The sequence below is a fragment of the Phodopus roborovskii genome, unplaced genomic scaffold, assembly GCF_943737965.1.
Source record: "Phodopus roborovskii unplaced genomic scaffold, PHOROB, whole genome shotgun sequence".
In the NCBI taxonomy this organism is placed as follows: Eukaryota; Metazoa; Chordata; class Mammalia; order Rodentia; family Cricetidae; genus Phodopus; species Phodopus roborovskii.
In genome coordinates this window covers 24722608-24748754 of record NW_026126541.1, presented here as the reverse complement: position 1 = coordinate 24748754, position 26147 = coordinate 24722608, and the positions used below count along the sequence as shown (strand labels likewise).

At 42.5% G+C, this 26147-nt stretch overlaps 2 protein-coding genes across 4 annotated transcripts in view; one reads left to right on the top strand and one right to left on the bottom strand.

Moving 5' to 3' along the window:
* Stambpl1 (STAM binding protein like 1) overlaps nucleotides 1-8426 on the top strand; it is a 38534-nt gene extending 30108 nt beyond the window's left edge. For all 3 annotated transcript variants that reach the window (XM_051199825.1, XM_051199827.1, XM_051199826.1), the window contains exons 6-11: nucleotides 639-996; nucleotides 1893-2017; nucleotides 2983-3120; nucleotides 5762-5874; nucleotides 7572-7671; nucleotides 8123-8426. In XM_051199825.1, the coding sequence (XP_051055782.1) occupies nucleotides 639-996; nucleotides 1893-2017; nucleotides 2983-3120; nucleotides 5762-5874; nucleotides 7572-7671; nucleotides 8123-8179 (891 nt within the window). In that variant the 3' untranslated portion in view covers nucleotides 8180-8426. The remainder of the gene's footprint in view (nucleotides 1-638; nucleotides 997-1892; nucleotides 2018-2982; nucleotides 3121-5761; nucleotides 5875-7571; nucleotides 7672-8122) is intronic.
* Nucleotides 8427-12548: 4122 nt separating this feature from the next.
* On the bottom strand, nucleotides 12549-25068 carry Acta2 (actin alpha 2, smooth muscle). Its single transcript, XM_051199642.1, has 9 exons — nucleotides 24717-25068; nucleotides 21867-22018; nucleotides 21151-21279; nucleotides 19498-19608; nucleotides 17766-17850; nucleotides 17209-17370; nucleotides 15797-15988; nucleotides 14276-14457; nucleotides 12549-12834 (listed from the first exon to the last, which is right to left on the bottom strand). Exons 1-9 carry the CDS (start codon nucleotides 25051-25053, stop codon nucleotides 12691-12693), a joined length of 1494 nt encoding a protein of 497 aa, XP_051055599.1. The 5' UTR covers nucleotides 25054-25068; the 3' UTR covers nucleotides 12549-12690.
* Nucleotides 25069-26147: the final 1079 nt, after the last annotated feature.

Below are 26147 nucleotides of genomic sequence, written 5' to 3'. Positions count from 1 at the left end.
TTAATTTTTAACATGACTGACTTTTGGTTAGAAGAAATAAAAACACTGATAGGAGACATGTGAAACACTTTAGGGAACCACTTCTCTGTGATTCCCTAAGTACACCCAGAAGATGCATTCTACAGGCAAATGCTCAAAGGCCCTTGGGAGCCCCAAGCAAAAGAAATAGAACAGGGGACTTGCTCCATTTGTTGTTTCTATTACAGCATCCACCAGTATAGGAGGCTACTGGGTACCCAGAATGTGGCTAGTGTGTCTGAGAACTGCATTACTGGTTTTATTTCATCTAAATTAGTTTGAATTTAAACAGCAGTGGCTACCAAATTGGGCAGTGCTGTTTAAGGGACGAGATACATTGTTTCAAGACATCAGAGGGGTTAGGAGGACAAGACATTGGTATTATACAGTATTTAGAATGATAGGGAAGTGTAGAACATGATTTCTGTGCTGCATCTCATAAAATATAGTGGCTTTAGAAATTGCTTTCTTTATCAAATTCAGAGTTTTTGCTGTGATGTTTATTTTATTTGTTTTACTATTAATCTCTCTCTCACACACACAAGAATAAAGAATCTAATTTCAGTTTGATGCTTTTTTACTTGGAAACTAACATTTTCTTCTGGCAACCATCTCCTTAGAACAAATATAAAGCTGAGATTCTCAAAAAGTTGGAACATCAGAGACTGATAGAGGCGGAGCGCAAGCGAATAGCTCAAATGCGCCAGCAGCAATTAGAATCCGAACAGTTCCTGTTTTTCGAAGATCAACTCAAGAAACAAGAGTTGGCCCGGGGCCAGATGAGAGGTCAAGACTCCGCAGTGCTGTCTGAGAAGACGGATGGAAGCGGGCTGTCCTGCTTTTCCACCCTCCAGAACAACTCTCTACGGAATGTATTTGCCGATCAGCCTCATAAAAGTGATGGAAGCGATTTTTCCGACCACTCTCCTCCCGTGAACAGGGCCTTAAAGCCAGCGGCCACTCTGAGTGCTGTTCAGAGTAAGTGATGTAGGACAGAGGCACGTCGTCTTTTACTGTATCTGACTTTAAAATCCAACCCACCTAACTTGTCTGATTATAGAGCAGGTCATGTTTTGTTACTGAATAGAGATTGTGGATGAGAAGTCTACACGTTTATTTTCCTACTTTGTATTTTGCTCAAGACACTCTGGGGACTCCAGAAAGAAGATATTGAGAAATTAGTTACTGAGACCTTGGCTCAAAAGTCAGATACTTAAGTGTGGTGTTTAGCATGAGCATGGACCGATGGGGTATCAGGGTATCAGTCTCTTAACAGACAACCTGTGAACCATGTGGGTTTCCAGAGCTGTTAGTGGTGTTAGTTAAGTGCTGTCAGTCATCATTCTAGCAAGTTTCCCAAATCTAGTAGGCAACTCTCTTTGGCAGAGGCACCTGTTGAAGAGTCATAGTAGATAGCCGTTGTGTATGCTACTTTACTGGTAATTGTTTCCAAAAAACATGTTTTGTTTACTGATCTCCCACATTCATTAGACTAGAAGCAGCACATAACAAACCCAATAAGAGATATTCATCCTGTGTCTTATGATATGTGAACTGTGGCCTGTGGGTTCTGTGGCATGTTTGCAATGTGCAGAGAGAAAACACTGGAATGCAACAGTTGCTCCAGAGGGCTATTGTGTAAGAGTGCTGGCTCATTAAAAACTTTCTTATAAGATAATTTTCATGTGAAATACTACCCTCCTTCTAATCAACATTCACTTTCAAGAGATTTGCTCTTTCTTTTTTAATGAACGGTAAAAAATGAAACACCTGCTAATGTTGAAATTTATATTTTAGTTGCTCACCAAAATTCAGTTCTGAAGGACGAGACCCAAGGTTTGTTTTTTATTATGTTTCCCCTTTCTCTGTCTTAGATTTAGTGGTTGAAGGACTGAGGTGTGTGGTTTTATCAAGAGATCTTTGCCATAAATTTCTGCTGCTGGCTGAGTCTAACACAGTGAGAGGAATAGAAACCTGTGGGATCCTCTGTGGCAAATTGGTACGTCTCCTTTCATCTCTCAGCAGGTTGCTCTCGGTAACACTGGCCTCCCTGTGATAAGGAGAGCAGGGTGGGAGCACGTGGGGGGTGGGCTGCAAGTATTATGACAACCTCATATACATGAACTGCCTTAAACTAGTCATTGTTCATGACCTCAGCATTCTAAAAAAGTGAACTCTAAAATTTCAGAAACACCATAAAACGCTGTAAACAGAACATTTAGGAAAATGGTAGATTTCACATCAAGATGCAAGGAATAGCTCAATGGGTAGGGAGGCCCTGAGGCTGGAGAGAGAGTGGTACTACAGAGAGATGGGGAGGCCAGGGGGCCTGGAGATAACATCATCTCACAACCCAGTGACCTAAAATCCCCATCTTTACTTCTAGACCTTTTCCGTCCCACACATACCTTTTCCCCAGGAGAGCGATGTTTTTTCTTTCTTTTTACTTAATTTAGGAGCCATGTTATTTTATTTCTGGAAAACACTGGTGACTCTTAGCAAGGTCCTAATGTTTTCATAATTACATAGAACTAATGAAAAGAAGATAACAACCCCTACAATTTATAGTGACACCTTTTAGTAACACCACACACATTTGCAAATTAGTCCTTGTCCCCCATAGAAACCAGCCTTGCTGTGTGAAGACATTTTCCTTTGTAGGTATAGTATGGCAAGGCATTATTTATTAACTAAACCTCCATCTCTCATTGCTGTCCTTGATGCTAAATCCATTTGTATTTTCTACCATAGAAATGGATTTCAAGCCCCCAAAAGACTGATGCCTGAAACTTTCAATAGAGTCAACTTTTCTGTTTGTTTTTTTTTTGAATTGCTATACTGTTGCATTGAGAGGGGTAGTACAAGTGGTAAGGTCTGCTAGCCAATAACAAAGCATCCCACGCCCCATTCAGGGGTCTCTTCTGTCAGAGACTTGTTACTTGTTCTTGGATAATTGTTTTGTAGACACATAACGAATTCACTATTACCCATGTGATCGTGCCAAAGCAGTCTGCGGGTCCAGACTATTGCGACGTAGAGAATGTAGAAGAATTATTCAGTGTTCAGGATCAACATGGTCTCCTCACACTCGGATGGATTCATGTATGTTTGGCCTTGGGGTTCTGGTTTATTTTTTGTGTGGTGTGTTGTTTTCTTCATACAGAAATTTAGCTGAATGTAAACAGTTTCTTGTTTTTACATTTCCTGGAGTTAATACGTGTTGTGATATTAAAGCAGTTTGTTCATTGCCAGGCTGTGTATAAATTGGTCACATCTGTATTTGAAAGGAGGTAGCCTATACTTTTCTGTTTCATGCAGAATTAAGAAAGGTAGCACTTGACAGTGGACCTTTCTCTGATGGGTTCAGATAACCTAACAGTGATTTAGCCAGGTGTAATAGTTTCCTTTATTGTATGTCTAAATTAGTTTATAATCTTTTTCTGATGATACTTCTTTTAAACAATGTTTGTGTATACCAACAGGAGTCCACACAGTCAGGGCCTGCCCCACAGAGCAGAAGTGTGTACATAAAATGGCTGGGGAGTTGAACAAATGGCTAGGGCCAGAATATTGGATTCTAACATTTCTTGGATCACTGTTGATGTGAAACTGGGCGTATTCATCAAATAGACCCGTTTAAATAATGGGGATGGGATATGTCATTCTGTAAATAGATTTCTCTTATTGGTTACTGAATAAAGCCCTGTTGGCAAATAGGAAGGCAAGATAGACAGGACTAGGAGACAAGGAGGATTCTGGGAGATGTAGTAGGGGAGATTCAAGATTGAGAGAGAAGAGGTCTGGACCCTCTCTGCTGAGACCATGTGGAAACATTTAGATTGTTAGAAATGGATTGATATTTAAGATAGACCTAGCCAATAAGAAACACTAGAAACAGGCTGACCACTTTATATCTAATACAGCGTCTCTGTGTGTTATTTGGGGCTGATGCGGCTGTGGGACTAGGCTGGTGGGAAAACTGCTCATAACATAATGGATTTGTTGGGGCTATAGTGATGGCTCAGTGGTTGAGAACTGGCTGCTACTCCAGAGACACTGAGTTCAATTCCCAGCAACCACATGGTGGCTCTCAACCATCTATATGCCAAAACACTGTGTACATAATAAATTTAACAAATCTTTTTTTAAAAAATGAATTTTCATCATTCTGGATTTTCAAGATTTAAATTGATTTTACTGAATCCAGCTGTTGTGATTAAATGAAAATACACAACTGTTAGTTACATTTCTAAAGCATGGTGAAATCGTGCTGGTTTTTACAGCACACGGTAACAGCAGCCAATCCCAGGGCTAGATCTTCTCTATAAACTTGTCATCAAGAAAAATGTCTGGATGGATCTGGCAGACCTGGAGTTGAATTCTAAATGCCTTTGCTTGTCTGGCTCTTTTGACTTCTAGAAGATACTGTGATGTTCATCTCAGTTATCTCTTTGTTTATTAAATGGGATAGTAACAACAGACCTTAGTGAGAACTCTATGTCTTAATTCATGGAAAGTGATTCCTTTTGAGGCTAGCACTTCATTCCTTTGTAATAAATGGCATTTTCTGCTATTGTCGTCACCATCATCATTTTCCTCTGCAATGGGAGTACCATGCTCCCATGGAAGAAATGTTCTCCTGAACATAAACATGGTTCTTTGAGGCAGAAATGAAAGGCTCTGATGTTTACATGGTGCATCCACTCTGAAATAGAATGATGGGCATAGTAACTTTTCTATGGACAACTTGATTGCTGCCTCCATAGCACAGTGGTTCCGTAGAACACGTCTTCCATGCTGCTATGACATAGACAGCTCTGTTTTACTCAAGGATTCTCTGGCAGAGGCGAGGTGTCAAGCCCTCTTTCTCATTCTTCTATCAAGTCTTTGAGACTACTGGGCGAGTGGCTGTAAGGCAGGGTAAGCATTCAGTGTGTACAGGATTTCATTCATATTATCCTTTGTCTTTGTGTCTTTTCAGTGGCTAAGCTTGATGAGTTTTAAGCACCTACAGCAACTTGGAGACCTCCCTCCCCCTGGTTATAAGGATAAGAGCCATAGACAATGTCATTGATGTGCTATATTTAGTTCTGTTATAATACAAAAGTGTCCAAGACTGCAGGTTTCTGATCTTTGTGGCCATGTTGCTTCATTTTCCTGAGTCTTGAGATCCTTGTATATAGACTGAGATAGATTGTTGCCTCATTAGATTAATGAAGCATCTATTTCATGCCTCTGGCAAGTGAAGCCATCCTCACTCGTTGTCACAAGGAAAGCACATACACTCATAGGAATTTTGTCTCTAAGTCATTGTTATTACAAACAAACAATAGCATGGTAGAAATGGAAGAATTCTATTAGCTCCACCGAATTAATTTTTATTTATGTGTTGCTATTATTATAGTGTATATACACTATATATAGGTATATAATATATAACATATAGTATATCATTATTAGTAGTGTGATGGGTGCAAGTACAGGTGTGTAGGTGCCATGGCATACATGTGAAAGTCAGAGGACCTATTTCAGGGAGTCAATCCTCTCCTCCCATCATGGGTCCCAGAGATCGAATCCAGGTCATTGGGCTTGCTTACCAATACTTTTCCCACTGAGCTGCCTCACCAGCCTTCACCAAAACATGTTTTTCATGTGTGTTTGCTTAGTAAAAATTACAGGAAAAGTTTAAGCAAACTTCCCTAATAGGCTTCCTTAATGAGACTGTTTTCTTTCCCATTTGTAGACACACCCCACGCAAACTGCGTTCCTGTCCAGTGTGGATCTTCACACTCACTGCTCCTATCAGCTTATGTTGCCAGAGGCTATTGCCATTGTGTGTTCCCCAAAACATAAAGAGTAAGTGTGACAAGAGGGCTCCTGAGTCCACCGTGCTATGGTACTTGGATATGAGGCCCTTCGGCAAGGGGTGGGCTGTGGCTAGTTCCTGTGTACCTGTAGCTCTATAATCTGTTGTTGTTTTAAGTCCTTTCAAAGGTAAGCCTGCTAGTTCCCCTTCTGTTAGTGTGATAACGTGTGACAGGGTCACCATACCAGTTGATTTAAAAATTATATATCTACTCTTCTGTGTTTTATGAAAGAAATGTACTAGCCTTCCTCAGTTACCTCCAAAGCTTTCCTAGTTTGGGAATACAAATGTTAACACAAATCATTACCCTCATCTTGGAAAGAATGACCTTTTTCTTGAGCCAGATGTAAGTGGCCATGGCCCATGAACATGGATTCAAGTTGCCCTGAAAACATGTTCTACATTAGGAACTGATGCATTGGATTTTATTGTTTACAGAACAAAGGTAGTTAAAAGTCAAGGCATTTACCAAATACATTGGCAGAAACGGCATGCAGAAAGGTTATAGCAAAGCAGGGGAGAAAGCTGTGCCGTGGGAATCAGATGTTGTCTATTGACATTTGCAGATTTTGGAACAGTAAAATGTCTGTTAAGAATATTTTATAAAACTGTGATCTTCATCACACAAAGGAGGGCGGTGAATAGTTCTGAAGGAAGCTAAACACAGCTCTAGAGAATTTGGCACATAGTATCTACAATAGTCTAACCCTCCACACCGAGAATATCAGTCATCTGACCTTGTATGACAGATCTTTTAACACAGGAATGGCTTTTCTTTTTCTGGAGACTTCAGTTTACAAGTAGTTTTAAGGATCAGAAAGACATTGAAGCCTGCAGGCTGTAGGATACCTGAACACAGTGATCCTGGCTTCTTCATCCTTCATCCTTACATGTCCTGGATTGATGTGAAGGACACTAGATGAGAGTTTCTATGCTGTGTTTATCACAATGTCCAACACTGCCACCTGCCTGATTACTGATGTAAAGAACACTAACATTACAGAAATTGGAACTGTCTGCTGGGGTGGAGAGCATGTGTATGACCTTTCCTATAGGGTCTCGACAGTTCAGCTACCTGTCCATTTTGGGTCTTATGGGTACTTGGAGATCAATGCATCTAATGGTAGTCATGGTGAGGCTAGTTGTAAAAGTCACTTGGAATTCCTGGTTTGTGATTTCTTCCTCCATCTGATTTGAGGAATGTGCCTGTTTATTGTGGAGATATTTTGTTTATGATTTAACAAATAAAGAGCAGAACGGTCAGCCACTAGAGAGTTCTCACCTCTACCACCGAACCCTCAGATTGCATCTCTAGACTGCACTGCTCCTCAGGCTGTAATGAGCTCCTGTCTCCTCCCACCTTATATTCCTCTCTAGTGCTGAGATTAAAGGTGTGGGATCCCAAGTCCTGAGATCGCCTTTGTGTGAGCCCTGTTTCTCTTTTAGACTGGAGCAATTTCATGTAACCCAGGGTGGCATTGAACCAGCAGAGATCCGTTGTCTCTGTCTCCAGAGTGCTGGGATTAAAGGTGTGTCCCACCACTGCTTGGCCTCTATGGCTGTGGCTGGCTTTGCATTCTAATCTTCAGGCAAGCTTTATTTGTTAGATTACAAACAAAATATCACCACAGTTTATGTCTTCCCAGACGGTCTTTAACTTGGTGTTTCTTTCTATTCTCATGCCTAGCACTGGCATTTTCAGGCTCACTAATGCTGGCATGCTTGAAGTTTCCACTTGTAAAAAGAAGGGCTTTCATCCTCACACCAAGGACCCCAGGCTTTTCAGTGTGAGTAGGCATCATGGATGATTATTGTTGTTGTTGTGATGGTGATTATTATTGAGACAGGGTCTTTCTGTGTAACCTTGGAACTCACTATACAGACCAGGCTGCCCTCAAACTCCGAGAGATTCACCTGTCTCCACCTCCTGAGAGCTGTGATTGAAGATATGCACTACAATGCCTGGCTTCATAGCCGGAATTATTTTCACAGATGTTCAGTGTGAATAGACAGCATGGATCACTCTCAGAGATGCTTATGTTGTGTTTGCCCTACCCTAATTCAGCAATATTCATAAAATTGAGAAAAAATAATTAAGGAACTCTCTCTCTCTCTCTCTCTCTCTCTCTCTCTCTCTATATATATATATATATATATATATATATATATATATATATATATTCCCTAAAGAAAACCACGCATTAAACACTATTGTGGAACATTATTTTCCTTTTCTAGATATGTAGCCATGTGCTAGTAAAAGACATAAAAACAATTGTGTTGGATCTGAGGTGACCTGCTCCAAATACAAGACCGCCTGCTCCAGATACCTGCCATGGATATGTGTGACTGCTGAGTTTCTTATGATGTTTCCAGAAGTGACTGATATTTTATATTTATATATTTTAGACCAAAACTTTGATATTTATTGTTCTTGCACATTTTGAAGTTTCTTTTTTGGGTTGCTGTGTCTCAAAGGAGGTCACATGCTGTTCAACCTATACCTATGTACCCAAATAATATCCCCAAAAATAAATTGTGCAGCAAATGGCAATATGTCTATTTGTAAACTTTTATTTAGATTTCTTTTTATATACATCAATGTTTTGCCTGAATTTATATATGAGTACCATGTGCATACCTGATCCCAACAGAGATCAAAAGAGGGCTTTGGATCCTCTGGGACTTAAGCTACAGCCAGCTTGTTGGAAGCTACTATGTGGGTGATAGGAATTGAGCCCAGGGTTCTCTGCAAGACCAACAAGTGTTCTTAACCATAGAACCAACTCTTCTGCCCAATATGTCTGGTTTTTGTTTTGTTTTGAAAACAATCTTTGCACTTCCCAAGCTGACAGGAAGGGGGCTCCCCACATAAGTAACTACATAAGTCTGTGACACCCTTGGTCCCCTCACCTGATGACTGCTGATAGCACTGTCTGCACACAGTTTTAAAGGAAAAAAAAAAATAGTGGTGATGCGTGAAAACCCTATGTGTTATAAATGGCATGGCAGGTCCTTGGAAAGTACTGCCATCTTCCTTACCTGTAGTGTGAATACATCCACTGCATTTTACACAGACAGGTGTTGCTCAAAGGAAGAGGAAAATATGATTTAGGTGCATTATGAGACTGCTAAAGAAGCTTCTCAGTGTTTTACAAAGTATGTTCTTTTTAAAAACAAAAATTCACCCCTGCTTAAATACACAAGGTTCAGAGTACATTAAAGTCAAATAATAGACAAGGCTTGATGACATTTAATAGAAAAGATATGATTTTAGTAGAACTGTATTGCTTGCCAGTTTTAAATACATGTAAAATTGATTTTGTTTTTACCTATCTATTGAGGTTTAGTAAGGAAGGATCAGGATAAACAGATAGGCCGAATAGATGTTTATTCAGGGAGAATTAACTTACAACCTAGACAGATGAACACCAGCAAGTTCCACCGGATGCTCTCATCTCTGCGTCCCACCAGCCAGAGAGCTTTTCTCTTGCTCCTCCTCAGACCTCATTCCACAGGTTACTTCCACCCATGGCTACACCCCCCCAATAGGCGTGGTCAGTGCCACAGAAGGAGACAAAGTGAATATCCCACTACAATTCCCCTTTTAGTCTAAAGAAATGATTTAGGCTTGATACAAAACTATATACAAAACGGTGAATAACAAGTGTGCTCTAAGAAAAGGAAAATCGAGAACAAAATGACTTATCTAGTCCTAGGGTGAAGGCATAACAGAGTTTACAATAGAGTGTACCTAATATATCTAACAAGGAAGAGAGAATAATAGTTGTGATAGTTTAATCTTAAACCTCATCAAGACCTGAGAAAGAAAATAACAATACTAGAGTAGACAGAAAGTGTGGATGGGAAACTTCCAAAAGGTGCAGCAAGGACAGAAACAGCAAGCCACCTGGACAGTCACCCTAGGTCTCACAGCAACGTTGGTACACCCAGTTTTGGCTAAGGCTAAGAGTACCTGACAGACCACAACAGCAGGGAGGTAGAAAGGCTGTCTTACCCTGACTTGGCAAGGTTCAGCAGTCTTCTATATTTGTCTCCTGCAAGCACATAGGACCGACTGCATGTCCAAAACAGTGGTCAAGGTAGGGCAGTTCTTTGCCCAACAGGCCATTAGCCGAAGTGAGGATGAACTCCAGAAGGAGCAACAAGTGTCCAACATATTTTTGGGAAAGTGCACTGTGCTGTCAGAAGCAATAGTGTCTCATGTCAACAGAGTACTAATATTAAAACATTTAAATGCCATGTTCTGCATGTCTATGAAGTGATTGAAGATTAAGCATCTGTGTCTGACTAATCTCATAGGTAAAGGAAACATGAGTGAACATAATCTTTAATACTCAGGAACTTAGCTAAAAAAAAACTGATTGAAACTTCCCTGAGTAAAGCAGGAACAAATACCTAAGCTCTCTCTCTCTCTCTCTCTCTCTATATATATATATATATATATATATATATGAGGTAGAGTAGAAATGTCTAGACAAGAGGTAGAACTGTAATAGGCAGCATAATAAATATCCCTAATTGTATCAATATACAAAATGTCTTGAACATAAGTAAAAGTATACATATATAGAATATGGTAAGAATAATGTGCATGAAACATCTAAATGGAACACAGAGAAAAGTGATTGACAAACTGTTTAAAGTTTCCTGCTTTGCTGAAGAATCTGCCAGACACACTGGCCTATGGGCTGAAGATGGAAGATTACAGAAGAACTTCAAGTGACTGACCAGGCAGTGAGTTGTCTCTGTCATTTCTGGAGTTTATATATTATCCTTCTGTGGTCTTTGAAGGAGTTGAAGACAGATAGTTATGGTTATAGTTTTCCTTAGTTAGGATTAAACATAGTTACATATAAGACTTTAGACTCACAAAGATAGATGATGGAATATTTTCTTAAATCTTACTAAATGTTAATGGACTAAATATTGTTAACAGTTATTTGATAACTGTTGTGTGATATATTTTGCTATGTTAAGGTTAAAACCCTTCTTTTATTTAGACAGAAAAGAGGAGATGATGGGAGATGTCATTCTGTAAATATGTTTCTCATACTGGTTAATGAATAAAGCACTGTTGGCCAATACGAAAGCAAGATAGGCAGGACTAGGGGACAAGGAGGATTCGAGGAAGTAGTAGGGAGGAGTCAGCATGTAGAGACTGGAGGGAACAGAGGTCTGGGCTCACTTTCCGTTAAGATGAGACCGTGTGGAAATACTTAGCTTAATAGAAATGGGTTAATAATTAAACAGAGCTAGCCGATAAGAAACTAGTACCTGGCCAACCTGGCATTATATTTAATATAGAGTCTCTGTGTGTTAATTGGGGCTGGCGTGGCGGTAGAACCAGACCGGCAGAAAAACCTACTTGTAACACCTATCAAGCTACTATTATATGTATAAAGCAATATAGTCACTCAACCAATCAGTGTAGATTTTTCATTTTGGCACTATTATATGTTATTATATGTACTATATACACATCTTACTCACTCTCAAATGCATCCTGCATCATTTAAATGGGGTTTCCCCTGTTGAAGTGACATATATCTTTTTATTTAAATTTGAAACAAGCTTATTTTACATGTCAATCCCAGTTCCTGCATCCTCCCGCCCTCCCCTTTTCCCCCACCAAACTCCATCCCATCTCCTTTCTGCTCCCCAGGGAAGGTTAGGCCTTCCATGGGGAGTCTTCAACATCTGTCATATCATTTGGAGCAGAGCCTAGGCCCTCCCCTATGTGTCTAGGCTGAGAGAGTATCCCTCTATGCGAAATGAGCTCCCAAAGTCCATTCTTATGCTAGGGATAAATACTGATCCACTACCAGACTGCCCAGTCCTCCTAAGTAACACCCACATTCAGGGGTTCTGGGTTGTTGGTCTTATGCTGGTTTCCCAGCTATCAGACTGGAGTCCATGAGCTCCCCCTTGTTCAGGTCAGCTGTTTCTGTGGGTTCCTCAGCCTGGTCTTGACCCCTTTTGCTCATCACTCTTCCCTCTCTGCAACTGGATTCCAGGAGTTCAGCTCAGGGCTTAGCTGTGGGTGTCTGCTTCTGCTTCCATCAGCTACTAGATGCAGGCTCTAGGATGGTATATAATGTAGTCATCAATCTCATTATCTGGGAAGGGCATTTAAGGTAGCCTCTCCACTATTGCTTAGATTGTTAGTTGGAGTATCTTTGTAGATCTCTGGACATTTCCCTCGTACCAGATTTCTCTTTAAACTTATAATGGCTCCCTCTATTATGGTATCTCTTTTCTTGCTCCCCTCTAGTCTCTCCCTGACTCAATCTTCCTGTTCCCTCATGTCCACCTCTCTCCTCTTTTTCCTAATTCCCTCTCCCCTCCCCCACATGCTCAGGGAAAAGCAAGTGGATCTCTTTTGGTTTGAGAACAGCTTGTTCTATAGCAAGTTCCAGGGCAACTAAGAATACATAGGGAGACCTGTGAAATAGCTCAGCCGTTAAAGGCTAATCTCACAACCGAAAATATGAAGTGATTTTTATCCATTGCCTGGGAACTTGTCATTCTAATTGTGTTACATCTTTTCTTGGCCACTAGAGGGCCCCACGCCATATATAAATGAGTCCCTTCTAACTGAAATGATCAACTCAGTGTTGATGATAGCCCAGGGCTAGAAATGAAGGGTAGCACAGGTCTGATTTATTTAAAAAAAAAAAAAAAAAAATACGAGTAGCAAGTCAAAGCTTTGGATAGGAATGATTTAGAAAGGAATTGAAGGCACTGAACCACAGGATATTCCCGGCCATGTGCAGGGAGGGGGCTTAGAAACATTTGCGGTGGACGATGGAGGGACCAGCTTCATCGTATTCCTGTTTGCTGATCCACATCTGCTGGAAGGTAGATAGGGACGCCAGGATGGATCCTCCAATCCACACAGAGTACTTGCGCTCTGGGGGCGCAATGATCTGTCAGGATAAGAAAAGGACAGCATTAGTGCCAAGAGGAAGTGCCTCCTGTTGGTCCTTCCTGGGAAACAAGGGCATTCTTCTCAAGCTGGGGCATAGATTCCCCAGTGAACCCACTGATCTTTCTGTTTATTGTTTTCATGCAACCTATGCCAAATCATCCCTAATTCCTCCATTCCTTTATTGGGTAAACCCAATCTGGCCTTGGATCACATGGGGCCTCTGCATAAAAGCCCTGACAGTGTCTCCAGGAGAGATTTCAGGAGCTGATGCCTAAGAGCTCAGCAGGGCCTACACTTTCCGTAGAAATCCTAATATGGGCAGGGATATTGTAATTGCTCCAGAACTTACCATGCAAGTATTCTTTCAACTGATTAATTTGGCCACTGCTTTCTGAAATCCCAACCAAATGCTTTTTTGTTGTTGGTTTTTTTTTTTTTTTTTTTTTTTTTTAGTAGTTGTGTTAAGTTATTAGTTTAGGGAAAGTGCAGAGAATCAGGCCAGGGTGTGATATGCCACAGCAACTCAAACTGAGCTGAGAAACACCACATTGCACTCTGGTCTTAGTTGCTTGGCTAGCAGTGGATGCACCAGTGAACAGTGTCCTGTAATGCTGGGCACAGGTTTTCCTTCTGTCTGACCTCAAGCTCTGGTTCAGCATTCAATACTTTCTCATTCACTGAGCTCTCACTGTGTCGACCATGTTCTAAGTGTTTTACAGGTAGTAGCTTATTTGATTTCTGTAACAATTTCGAAGGGTAGGTATCCATTGGTTCTCAGGTTACATACAAAACAGCTATAGGCTCAGGGGACTGTTCAGTAATGGTCACAAGTGGCTGTGTCAGTATCAGGTTTAATTTTAAAACTGGTCCCCACAGGAGTTTTGTTTTGAAGCTACACATTTTTACTTCCCATAGTGCGGGTGTTTGGCGATAATTTTAGATTTCCAGAAAGTTACAAAATGGTGCAGGGCCTTCCTACCCTCACTCAGGCCCATTCCGTCAACTTGTCATCTTGGTGTCCCCATTTTAGTGGCTCTCTGTGCTCTCTGACCATACTGGGCCCCCATTTCCATTTAAGAAGTCAAATCAGAGAATTGAGGCTTGTCCAAATCCTGTTGCCTGTTCTCAAACTCCAACTGAGTAGTTTCTTCAGGGAGCTCAGCCATTGGAGGGAGGGGGATTCTAGCTGGTCAGACAGGGATCAACAGAACTCGAGCCCTTCCAGAAGTGGTGGATCCCCTTCCACCACGCAGTCCTCCGGAAAGGCTTCCTCAGATCCTATTTTAAGGGGTATGTGTTTAAGTCAAAATCACTCTCACCTTAGCCTGATTCCCTTTGGGAAACAACAGAGAACTTGTTAGGCTGCCCCACGTTGCTGGTGGCTACTGTAGAACTGTCCCTCCCCCTGCTTTGTGAGTCAGAGGGTCTTAGTATGGTACCTTGATCTTCATAGTGCTGGGTGCCAGAGCTGTGATCTCCTTCTGCATCCGGTCAGCAATGCCTGGGTACATGGTGGTGCCCCCAGAGAGGACGTTGTTAGCGTAGAGGTCCTTCCTGATGTCGATATCACACTTCATGATGCTGTTATAGGTGGTTTCATGGATACCAGCTGACTCCATCCCTGGAAAAGAGACACAGACCATGGTCCTTGGGTGCTGGGAAAAACTTGGGTTGAACATGGACCAATCTTTTCCTGGGTGAGGCTGGCAGGTATCAAGAACTAGAAACAACCATCCAGGAGACCAAAGGGCCTTGCCCTCCTGTGTCTTATCTAATGAGGAGGCTCAGGACAGCACTTCCAGAGAGAGGTTACAACATGCTAACACTGACATCTCAGTAGACATCCTGCTATATATGGCTTGAAAAGGGGGCTAGGCCTTCAGGTGATCCGTGAAAGGGAGGGCCAGAGACACTGATCAGAACACCCCCATCTCTCCCAGGCTGTTATTTTATTTTGCACCTCCAACACCCAAGGTGGAATTATGGGATCATCAGAAGTGTTTCCTGTACTTAAATTTTTTGAGTTTTTTATTCTTTTTTTTTTTTTTTTTTTTTTTTTTATGTCTTGGTTTTGGTTTTGAATTTCGCATTTTTAAAACATAGGTCTCCCTATGTACCCTTAGCTGGCCTGGAACTTGCTATAGAACAAGCTGGTCTCAAACCAATAGAGATCTTCTTGCTTTTGCCTGTCTAGTACTGGGATTAAAGGCATGAACTACTACGCCCAGCTACGGAAGATGCTTTTTATGCAATCTTAGTACAGGTATTTTTGGGAGGAGAGGGGCTGATTTTCTTGTTGAGTCCTGATGCAGACATTTTTGTGATAAGCCTCTAGGTGGCGCCCTCATTCTTCTTAGCGCTGTCATCTTGTTATAGTAGTAGCAACATGACTGACAGAATTGTGGGATGAGGGTGCTACACAACTCTGCTATAAATCTTCCAGCTTTCCTAGCGGGAAGTAACCGAGCCTCAGAGAGGTTAAGTGACATTCTCAAAATCGTGAAAATAGGACAAAGTCTCAAGTTCAGGCCCCCAGCTTCCAAAGAGGACGCCCCTGGGAAGCCCTCTGTGACTCTGTCATGCCAGTATGGGATAGGTGCTCTCTAGTTGTTCTGCCCTGTCCCTGCCCCCGCCCCCCACTCCCACCCAGCATTCCCAAACTCACAGCACTCAGTTCCTCTTCCCCAACCATCCCTGTGCTCCATTACATCCTAAACATAGATAACATGTGTCTTGTACATTATATGTGGAGAACATGCTTGTCTTGACCACGGCTTAAGAGATTTCCTAGGCAGTCAAGTCCTGTCTTGGCTCCCTGGATTCTTCTCATTTTGAAATTGCATGTTCCCTACTGTAGAACTGCCGTTTCTGAAGCCCCGATTCATTTCTGCTGCAAATGGGTACCGGTAGCCAGGGCTGGCTGGGTATAGAACAGGAAGACTCCACTCGCCAGTGCCTACCAATGAAAGATGGCTGGAAGAGGGTCTCGGGGCAGCGGAAGCGTTCATTCCCAATGGTGATCACCTGCCCATCAGGCAGCTCATAGCTCTTCTCCAGGGAAGATGAGGAGGCAGCAGTGGCCATCTCATTTTCAAAGTCCAGAGCTACATAGCACAGCTTCTCCTTGATGTCACGAACAATCTCGCGCTCAGCTGGCAAACACGTACAAACAAGATACACATTAGGGTCTGCACAGGGGCTAAAGGCAACCCGCCCTTTGTCACTCTAATGCTGAACCAGCTCCTCAGAAGTCTCAGAGCTTTCAAACTGCCTCAAAGATCTTTGTTTCCCTGCCCAGGTGTAGTGGCTTGATCTCTGATACATTCCTTGATTTTCAAAATGAAGCAGATGTTAAGCTCAGGCCAGCTCCAGTTTGGTGGTCCATTTGGAGAGAAATATGGAAACGGTGGCTGCCTGCTACTCAGGCTTCTAGGCCTTAAGATTCCAAAGCCCTAATTCCACCCGATTCTTTGGGTGGTGTGGACAAGAATAAATTAATTCAACATCATACTGTTTGTCAGGGTTCAAACAGTATGTCCAGAAGCCTAAAATGTGGACAAGTGTAGATTTGTGAGGATTCGGGCAAATAGGGATATGATCACGGAGGACACACTAGAATTTCTGTGTGTTCCAGCACTGGCCTCTTGTCCAGGGAGTGTGAGTGGCACACACACACACACACACACACACACACACACACACACACACACACCACTGCCTGCTAGGTCTGTATTAAAAATGGCAAGCAATTATTGAGCGCTTACTCTTGGCAGAGCATTCTACAGCCATTGTAGTATTTCATATTCATCGTGGTCACAGGAGGCAGAATCTGTGACTGGGCCCATTTCACAGATAAAAGGACTACAGCTTAACAAGGCTGGTTAGTGTCCAAGTTACATGGCTAAAGGGTAACGAGTTAGAACTCGAGTCCTGTTAGATGTCTCCAAAGGTTGCCAACCACACCTTCCTATCTTTATACTTTCTTTTCTATTAATAAATGCAGAAACTAAAAAATATACAAGTAGCTCTGTGGGTGTAGCTCAGTGGTGGAGTGATCTGCTAGCAAATGCAAGACCCTGGATTTTGTGTCTAACAGCATACTTACAAATGGATGTTCACTCTGACTTGCCTACTATCTATAGCAATGTCAATAGCTGCTCTCAAAGAAACTGTCCTAACTTTACAATCACAAAGCAAGAAAAGCTTCAGGAATTCACATCAGGTTGTCATGCTTGCACTGCAAATGGTTTTACCAGCTGAGCTTTCTCTGTGACTCCATGACCCCTTTTGAGTGACAGCACTCCTTCCACTAAGTAACTGTGAGCAGCATGCTGTCTTCCATCCTCTTCCCTTGACCTCTCCTGGACCTTACCAGTAGTCACGAAGGAATAGCCACGTTCAGTCAGGATCTTCATGAGGTAGTCGGTGAGATCTCGGCCAGCCAAGTCCAGACGCATGATGGCATGGGGCAGGGCATACCCCTCATAGATGGGAACGTTGTGAGTAACACCATCTCCAGAGTCCAGCACAATACCTAGGGGACAATTGCGGAGGCCATAAGTCACAACATCAGCTGGTGTGCAGTGGCTTCTGTTCTAGTATACTGAAGACGGGGAATCAGTAATTCCTAAGCCCCTTATATGAAAGGAAGAAAGAATGCATTTGATGGAAGGGGGTGGGGCATGACATAGTGCTTGGGGGAGATGGGAAGAGGAAGACTGAAACCACTGAAAATGTCTTGGTAAAGAAGTGGGGTCCAGGGCTGACTTTGAAAAAGGCAAGGTTTTTGTTTTTGTTTTATGGTGGGACCGTCTCTGTCGGTTCTAATTTGCTTCATATTTGTCACAACCCCGGAGGCTGTAGCCTTCAAATCTCTCATTTTCTTGTGGATTCGTTTGACTAAGAGTCCCACCTCCCCTGGCTACCTACCAGTTGTGCGTCCAGAGGCATACAGGGACAGCACAGCCTGAATGGCCACATACATGGCAGGTACGTTGAAGGTCTCAAACATAATCTGCAAAGGAATGAGAGGGTTAAGTAGACAATGTGGTCAGTTTGACAAAGAGCACACCCCCTTGCCTGGTGCAGATCCTCCAGACACGTAAGAGCAAAGGAAGGAAGGCCAAGGCAGACCTGATCCCATGAGAAAGAAAAATGCGGGCCACAATAGACAGGCCATCACATGGGTGACCTGTCAGGAGAGGAAAGGAGCCAGCTGCATGAACACAAGACCTGGCAAGGTGAGGAGTGGCTAGCTGCAGGCTCTAGTCTTGGTCCTGAATTGGATGTGATAAGATTCACTATGATGTTTGTTTTTGCCTTATCTCTCACATGTAAAGGGAGCAGGGTTTTGGACTAAGTGGACTCTCAGAGAGAATCTGAGTTATTAACTGTATCAAAGACAAAAAGAAAAGGACAAGATAATATCGGAGGAATATAAAAAAAAAAAAAAGCCCAATGATCAGACTGGCTTGGAATAACCCTGACTGTGTGATCTGTCTCAGGTTCAGTTTAATCTTTTCCATGTTTTTATGCAATTGTAGACCAATGCCAGCCCTGGAATCAGGCCCTCATAGCTAGAGCGGGAGATAATATGATCTTGGGGTATAGGACCTATATCATGGAATAGAAGGCCACATGTCAAAATGCAATCCATTGGTCCATACAGTTCAGGGACTAGATTAAAGCCAGAACCACACTAGGCTCCTCCTGCATCCGGAGATGTTGCCAACTCCCATATTAGCAACACTCTCTAGTGCATAAACCTGAAGGGATGTCTGACATTTGCTAGAAATCAGTTTTCAGTCATTTCTCTGCCTTGACACAATTCACAGGATGGTGATTGTTACTGGAACTATCATTTCTTCCACGGTAGAGTGATTCCCAGAGCAGCTGGTGTGCTCTTCCCAGGAGGAGGATGTATGTATTTGTGATTCTTCAGCAGAAAAGCCATGGGTCAACTCCAGGTTACTGCCACTCCTAACATCATGACTTTAGGAAAATCACTTAGTGTGCCTGAGCCTTAATTTGGTCATGAGAGTCCCTACTTCACCGCACTAGGCATTAGCATGCACTTGAAACACTATGTGCTTGACCAAGGCCTGTTTGGAACTGACATTAGATGCTTGTTCACTGGACAGTCTCTTGCTGTAGGGTCCTACGTATCACACAGACAATGGTGACAGTAATTCCTACTAATCTTTGGATGTTTATTGTGCCACACGCCATGATATTCACATATCATTTCTGCATCAGTCTGCATGTCTGTTCTTGAAAAATAATAGTATTGATACTCCCCCCCCAAAAAAAAAAACAGAAAAACTGGGGCTCTCGGAAATTAAGTAGTTTTCAGTGACAAATTCAGTTCCTACTTATTGTACTGTATTTTGAAATGACTTATTGGAAGTTTCTAATCCCAAGTAAGTCCCTTCCTTAATTAAACCTTTAAATTTCTTTCTTGCCCTTTGAGGCAAAATGGTCTAGTTTTTTTGTGGTAAGGATGTGAATGAGCACTGTCATAATCCATGGCCTTTAGGGTCTCCAATTGGCTGGACTGTTGGTGAACTGCCACTTAGGATCTTCTCTCTGCCATGCTATAGTCTTAACTTTAGTTAACCTTACCCCCAATCCAATAGTGTTGCATTCTGGAGCAAATGTTTACCTGGGTCATTTTCTCCCGGTTGGCCTTGGGGTTCAGTGGTGCCTCCGTCAGCAGGGTGGGGTGCTCTTCAGGGGCCACACGAAGCTCATTATAGAAGGAGTGGTGCCAGATCTAGAGAGCAGGGAAAAGGGAAACCCATTGTGGGACACCTTTCAAGGAAGGATTGTTGTCCAGCAGCATTAGGAATACAAGATTTACCCAGGAGTAAACAAGCATGCCTGACGACAGTTTGCAAGCTAACAAAAGTAAAACCAACTTTAAAGACTCTGTCATGATTTAGGTTTCCTGCTTTTAGTTTTGTGGTTTCCATCCAAGAAAGGGACACTGGCAAGCCCTGCCCCTTGGTGGGTGCAGTGGGGGGGTGAAGGGACGAGGGGGTAGTGAAAGGAAGAAAGGGTAGGGCTGAGCAGTTTGGAAAACCATCTTCATAATTCTTCAGTACATTAAAAATCAGTGGCCAACTATTCCTTAATCCCTTCACCTTATCCCACCAATAGATAACAAGACACACTGCTCTATAAAATGGAAAAAAAAAAAAATTCAGAGTGCTCAAGGACCCCAGTCACCTATTACACACTGTAGTTAAAACAGGTTTTTAAAACCCTATCCTTCCTTCACTCCTTTTCTCCAGAATATGTTCTAAATTTAAATACGAGGAATGCAGGTCCTTTTCCATTCCACTATTCTCTTTCCTGGATCATCCCTGCTACTGTCTCCATGGAGAGACGCCTGAAGGACCCTTTCCCGTTGGTGTTGCTGGCACCTGCATGGTCCAAAATGCCATTGCACCAAGCCCACAATGAGATTAACTGAAGCTACAGATGGGCAGCCCTTGCAGAGAAAGGAAGGTGTACACATAATTAGCAAACATTTAGGAGTATGTCGTGTAGGATTTATTTTTAAATGATACATGTGAGCATGTGTGGGTGAATAGATGTGTTTGGGTGGATAAAAGCTAATAAACAGGCAAATAAAAAAGCAGATGCTGCAGGTTTAGTGTGTTCTGCTGCATTTAAAAAATGTCTCTTTCTTATCTTCCTTTTGTTTTGTTGTTGTTGTTGCTGCTGCTGCTGCTAGTGTTTCAAAAATGCCTAGTAATAATCTCTTTAACCCTTAGATTTAACTCCACTTTCTTCTGGCTCTTTCTGTATTGTCTGGGAGCAAAGGTCTTACTCAATGTGACACAGAAAGAGAATTTTAAAGTATTTGTTTAAAAATTTGTCAGTCATAATCCACTGTGGTTTTGTGAAAATTAAGAAAACTGCTCAGGGAAAATTAACAAAAGTCATTCAGGAATGGGCTGGCTAAGGGTCTTCCCAGAATTCTAGCTCTGGACACTTGGTGCTCCGTGGATTCCTGCACTCAGAGGTAGCCCAATGGTTGTGGAAGAAAATCAATCCCTCGTTAGCAAAGGGCTTCTCTCACCGACAGAACTGCCTCCCACCAAGAAACTTATTTTCAAAAGGACATTTGTCAAGATTTTCTTCAGTGAGTAATAATCCAAGTTAAACAATAACGAATCAACAGTGCAGTTGAGCAACGATAGCTATCCATCTATCTTCTGCAGCTGCCCCACGAGGCAGCCTGTTGTGATTCTCGGGGGCTCTGGAATTCTGTTTCCGAAAGACTCAGCCTACAGAACATTCTCGGTACCTTTTCCATGTCATCCCAGTTGGTGATGATTCCGTGCTCTATCGGGTACTTCAGGGTCAGGATCCCTCTTTTGCTCTGTGCTTCATCGCCCACGTAGCTGTCTTTTTGTCCCATCCCCACCATTACTCCCTAGAACAGTTCAACATACTGTGAGTCAATTCTTTCCTGAAACTGGAGAGTTGGTGATTTCTTTGATAGCTAACATGATATGAAGTTACACTTAGTAATAGTGCTTCCCTTTTCCTAAAACCAAACGCCGTGAGGCTGAGTTTGGTTTTAATTTCTTTCCCAGCATCAGTGATGATGTACATAAGGGCAGCTTAAAATGATTTCTGATGCTGCCGATGCTGCCGAGGACAATGGTCACATAGTGGCTGTATCTAGATAGCATGCATGAGAAAATGACAGATTTTAAGTAATATGTATAACCTGACATCATATATTATACACATTATATGTATAACATATACAAGAAAAATGTAACCTGCCCATGTTTCTTTATGCCTGATATGTGAAATTGACATTTATTCCTGGAATAAATTATCGATTATCACCAGGAGAGAGAGACCTTGCACCACTAGGTTATATCCAAGCCTATTGCAGATAAATTTTTCACAAGGTTATATAAACTCTGGGCAGAAAGCATCTGACAATTGACACAAAGAGATCTAGCTGATGGTCCTGTTCTCTCTGTATTTCACAAGAATTTGGCTTACCTGATGTCTGGGACGTCCCACAATGGATGGGAAAACAGCCCTGGGAGCATCATCACCAGCAAAGCCAGCTTTACAGAGCCCAGAGCCATTGTCACACACCAGGGCAGTGCTGTCCTCTTCTTCACACATAGCTAGAGCAGCTTCACAGGGTTCTACAGAGGCAGGGAGAAAGCAGCCCGAGTTGTACCAGAGATCCAGAGCTCACCATCACCCCCACCCACAGACAGGGCTCTTGGCGCTTTTGTGTTATTTTAGGTGGAGGCTTTCCCCAAGTCTCTACTAACATACTCTTTATCTTGAAACACTTTCACTGGGCTGCAAAGCCTTTGATAAGCTTCAACTCTGACTTCCAGGTTAACAGCACCAGCCCTCAGCACAACGAGTGACCCATCACAGGCTCTTACAACACTCTCAAGCTGGCCAGAGCATGTAGCCAGTGAACAAACAGCACAAATGCCAGCTCCAGAGTAAGAGAACAGATTTCCCCAGGGACACATTCCTCAGCATGTGTTAAAGAGCTACCTAGTTTTATTTGTCTATATCAAAACCAAACTCGCATTTTTTTTTCTAAATGTAACTTAATTATTTTTTTCCAAAAAGGTAGACTTTGAGGAATGGGCAGCATACAACAATTTGAAAATGTTCCAACATTAGCTCATTTTAAATGTTTAAAAGAGAATTCTTTTGGATCTAAAAAGATTTGTATACTTGGGGAGACATTGAACATGAATCAAAACCGTGTGTGGTGATGCACACCTGTAATCCTAGCACTTGAGAGACTGAGGCGAATCTGAGGCCAACAAGAGCTAGTGTAATATAGAAACATGAATTGAAATTTCCCAAGAAGGTGTTTGAAGTTTTGGGAGTTGCAGTATTCCTTCATTAATTAAAGTCACGTTAATCTGAAAATCCAACAGCGTGCTAACTGCTATTCTTTAGGGAAAGTAACATAATATGACCACAGTCAAATGTGATTTTTGTTTGTTTTCATAAAAAGATTACTTATTCTCACCAAGGTATTTACTGGGGTTCTTTTGAAGCAGTAAATAGTGGGTTTTGTAGTTTTTACTATCTTAATTGAGCACCAACTCCTTCAGTTTTAAAAGAAAATTTTAAGTAACCAACATTTAAGCTTGGAATTTTGAAAGCTTGGTAGGCTATTTAAGCTTTGCATATGGATATCATTATGTGACTGTTATCCTTACGCAGAAGTTTTGTTTGTGATCTTGGCTTCCTTCCACACTGCCCTCAGAATTAGAATGTACTTCAATGTGTGGATTCCCCTCGCTATAATGGAAAGCAGGGTTTGTCCATGGTTTGTTCTTTCCTCTCTGTGCTTTTCCCTTTCCTTTTCAGATGCTGAATTGTATTTAGCTTCCTTTCTGGTACATGATGAGGATCAGAAGATAGTTTGTAACTACAAGGAGACAGAGGCAGAGGCGGTGTGGCTATTGGAGGCAGCCAGCACCAAGGGACCAGCAGAGCCTGTGCACACACTAAGCCTGGTTCCCGCACCCAGCATCAGGACTGTAAATGGGATAAGCCACTTAGAATTAGGAAAGTCTCTCAAAACTGGGAAGGATAAACCACATAAACTTTCTATTGGTCAGAGACCAATATGCTTTCATATATGCAGAGGAAAAAGCTGCCTGCTCCCCTCCCCCAATGAAAGAAAAATACTACACAAATTCGGTAAAGATGCATTTATATTTCATCCAAAAATGTACAGAAAACCTGTCTTAATAAACCCTGGAAGGAGCATTGTCACTAGAGAAGAAGTCAGTGTGACCCCAGAGGGACTGCCGCTGTAGTTTACAACTCTTATCTAACCTGAATGAGTGGCTCAGTGAGAAGCTGAGCATTTCCTAATTAGGTAAAACACACTAGTTTTGGCGTCTGCTTTTGGAACTGCACCCGGGTCAGGGAGCTCGGTGCAGCACAGTGGAGTGTATCTCGTGCCAAAAATGAATCGTTAGGGAGGGGTGGGAAGGGGAGCCGGGAAGGACAGTACCATTCCCAGCTTGTGGGACTCAAAACGCAAACCATATTTAGTCATGAATCACAAAACGGGAGCAAAATCTTACTGAGCAAACTGCATTCCCAGCCCAAGCTACCCAGCCCAGAGTTACAGGCAAGGCTTCCTCCACAGAAGACACTTAAGGCAGAGAAATGCAAATCAGTCCTCCCCTGAATGAGATACTTCCTTCCTCCTTTTTTTTACAGAAAGTATAGAAGCTACGCTATGCTGCAAACTCGGGTCTGAACAGTACAGGCACCGGCACACTCACAAGATATACATTTCCAGCATAGGTCACCAGCTGTCAGAGCCAGGGACACCCAGAAGCAATGCATGCATTTAGCCAAAACCAAAGGGCTTGGAAACTGGCCCAGTTCACTCCCGACACTCACTTCCAGGTACCTCAGCTGCACTAAAAATACCGTCGGATGAAAAGCCTCCACACTAAATATGAACCATACACAAATCCAAGTTTCCTATGCCTAGGTAGAAATAAATGCATAATTTACCATATACAGCTAGCCTTCACCGCTATAGTAGGCTGCAGACCAGAGCAGTTGATTTGGTATAAACAGGTTTTACAGGTGACATGTGTGAACAAAATTTCAGTCCATCTCCATCACCTTCTCCACTAAACCAAGCATCATGTTAGCCAATGTGAAGGTAAGATCATGCAAGCTCTAAAGCTACAATCATTTTAATTGTATAAACCTTCATTCAAAAATGCAGAACATGGGAGTCATCCGGAGTCCCACAAACAATGTCTGGTCACACTGTGCAATAAAAGATCCTGTGGAATCTCCCAGTCACACCCGTGGGCTGGTGCCACTTACCCTGACGGTGGCGGGCTGGGCTTCTCCACTCTGGGTGGGTGGTGTCCAGGGAAGCTGAATACTGAAGGGTTATATAGCCCCTTAGTCTGATTCCCTCCCACTTGCTTCCCAAACAAGGAGCAGAGACAGGCTGGAGCTGGCCGTTCACTCTAACACAACCATATAGGGACCTCAGCACAAAACTCTCTAATCTGGGTGGCCAGAGGCCTGGGTCTCTTCCACAGCATTCCTCTGATCTGCTCCTGAGGCAGGAGGCAGTGCAGCTGCTGATGGGGGATAAGCACCCTGAACCCTCAGAACAACTGCTGAAATGCCCAGACACTGGGCTTAGTGTCATGGGGCAGATGCAAGCGTGGCTTGCACATTCCTTAGAAGATGCCAGCTCACTGACAAGCCGGTCTTTGGGACCATTTGCTAAGGAACCGAGATCAGGAAGGGCCTGCCTCTAACTAGCTGGGATTTTGAAGCCATGTTTTTATAGAGGTAGCCTATAACAAAAGATACCGTAGTCACTCCCAAGTATAGAGAGGTGTGATCATTTCACAGTAGTCACACTGTGTTTACACATTGAGCCTGTGTGTAGGATTAAGGAAAATCAGAATTGAAGCATGCAGACAGGATTGGCCAGCTGATGTTGCCCCAAGAGGAACTGAGGGATCAGAGTCACCCTAACTGCTTTACCCCTTAGGTAAATTCCATGTGTTGCTGCTTTGTCACTGGCTTTTAGCTGCATGGTTAGGAACCATCCTTTGGCTGTAGAGATGACCTGCTACCCTGTCACAAAAATGATTTGTAAAAGAATTTTGAAATGTTGCATACTGATCTTCCTCCACACCTGTGAGCCCACTGGACAGAGTAGAGATTAGGTGACTCTGACATTCTTCAAAGACATCAGCTCTTGGGCTTCAATGGACAGTCAATTATTTTACATTTCTGTATCCCCGCACCTCTGCCTGCAAGCCAAAATTCTAATTGCATTCATGATAGAAATATTTTTGATGGATTCCATGAGTGTTTCTGTACTGTTCACATGCTAGGAAAACCCCTAGGGTAAAGGGCATCGACTGTCTTGCTCAAGCTACCAAAGTCTCATGCATTTGATTTATAGTGTCCACATGTATGCACACATATTTGTCTTTGAGAAATTGCACTGTTGATTCTTAGAAGAGTCTGAATAGTTGCTAAATAATGGTGGGATTTCTCTGTGTTGCTTGAGAGACTTCTACCCTGTATTTGGTTTCTATCAGCTAGGAAATACAATTGTTTGACCACTCAAATCTAGAGAATGCATAGTGTGATCCAGAGTGGAGCACTTATGATCAATCCAATGATTTTCATCACATGGTATCACATAAAGCTGATCATATTTCACATTTTCTCTATTTTAGTCCCTGACATGTATGTCTGTGATGATGGCTAGTTTTGTGAGTA

Coding starts and splice junctions, on each gene's coding strand:
- Acta2 (XM_051199642.1), bottom strand. CDS start 25,053: ATGACACTAAGCCCAGTGTCTGGGCATTTCAGCAGTTGTTCTGAGGGT. Junction 22,019..24,716: donor CCCAGCCCGCCACCGTCAGG/GTAAGTGGCACC, acceptor CTGCCTCTGTAG/AACCCTGTGAAGCTGCTCTA. Junction 12,835..14,275: donor CCAGCACTATGAAGATCAAG/GTACCATACTAA, acceptor TTATCCTGACAG/ATCATTGCGCCCCCAGAGCG.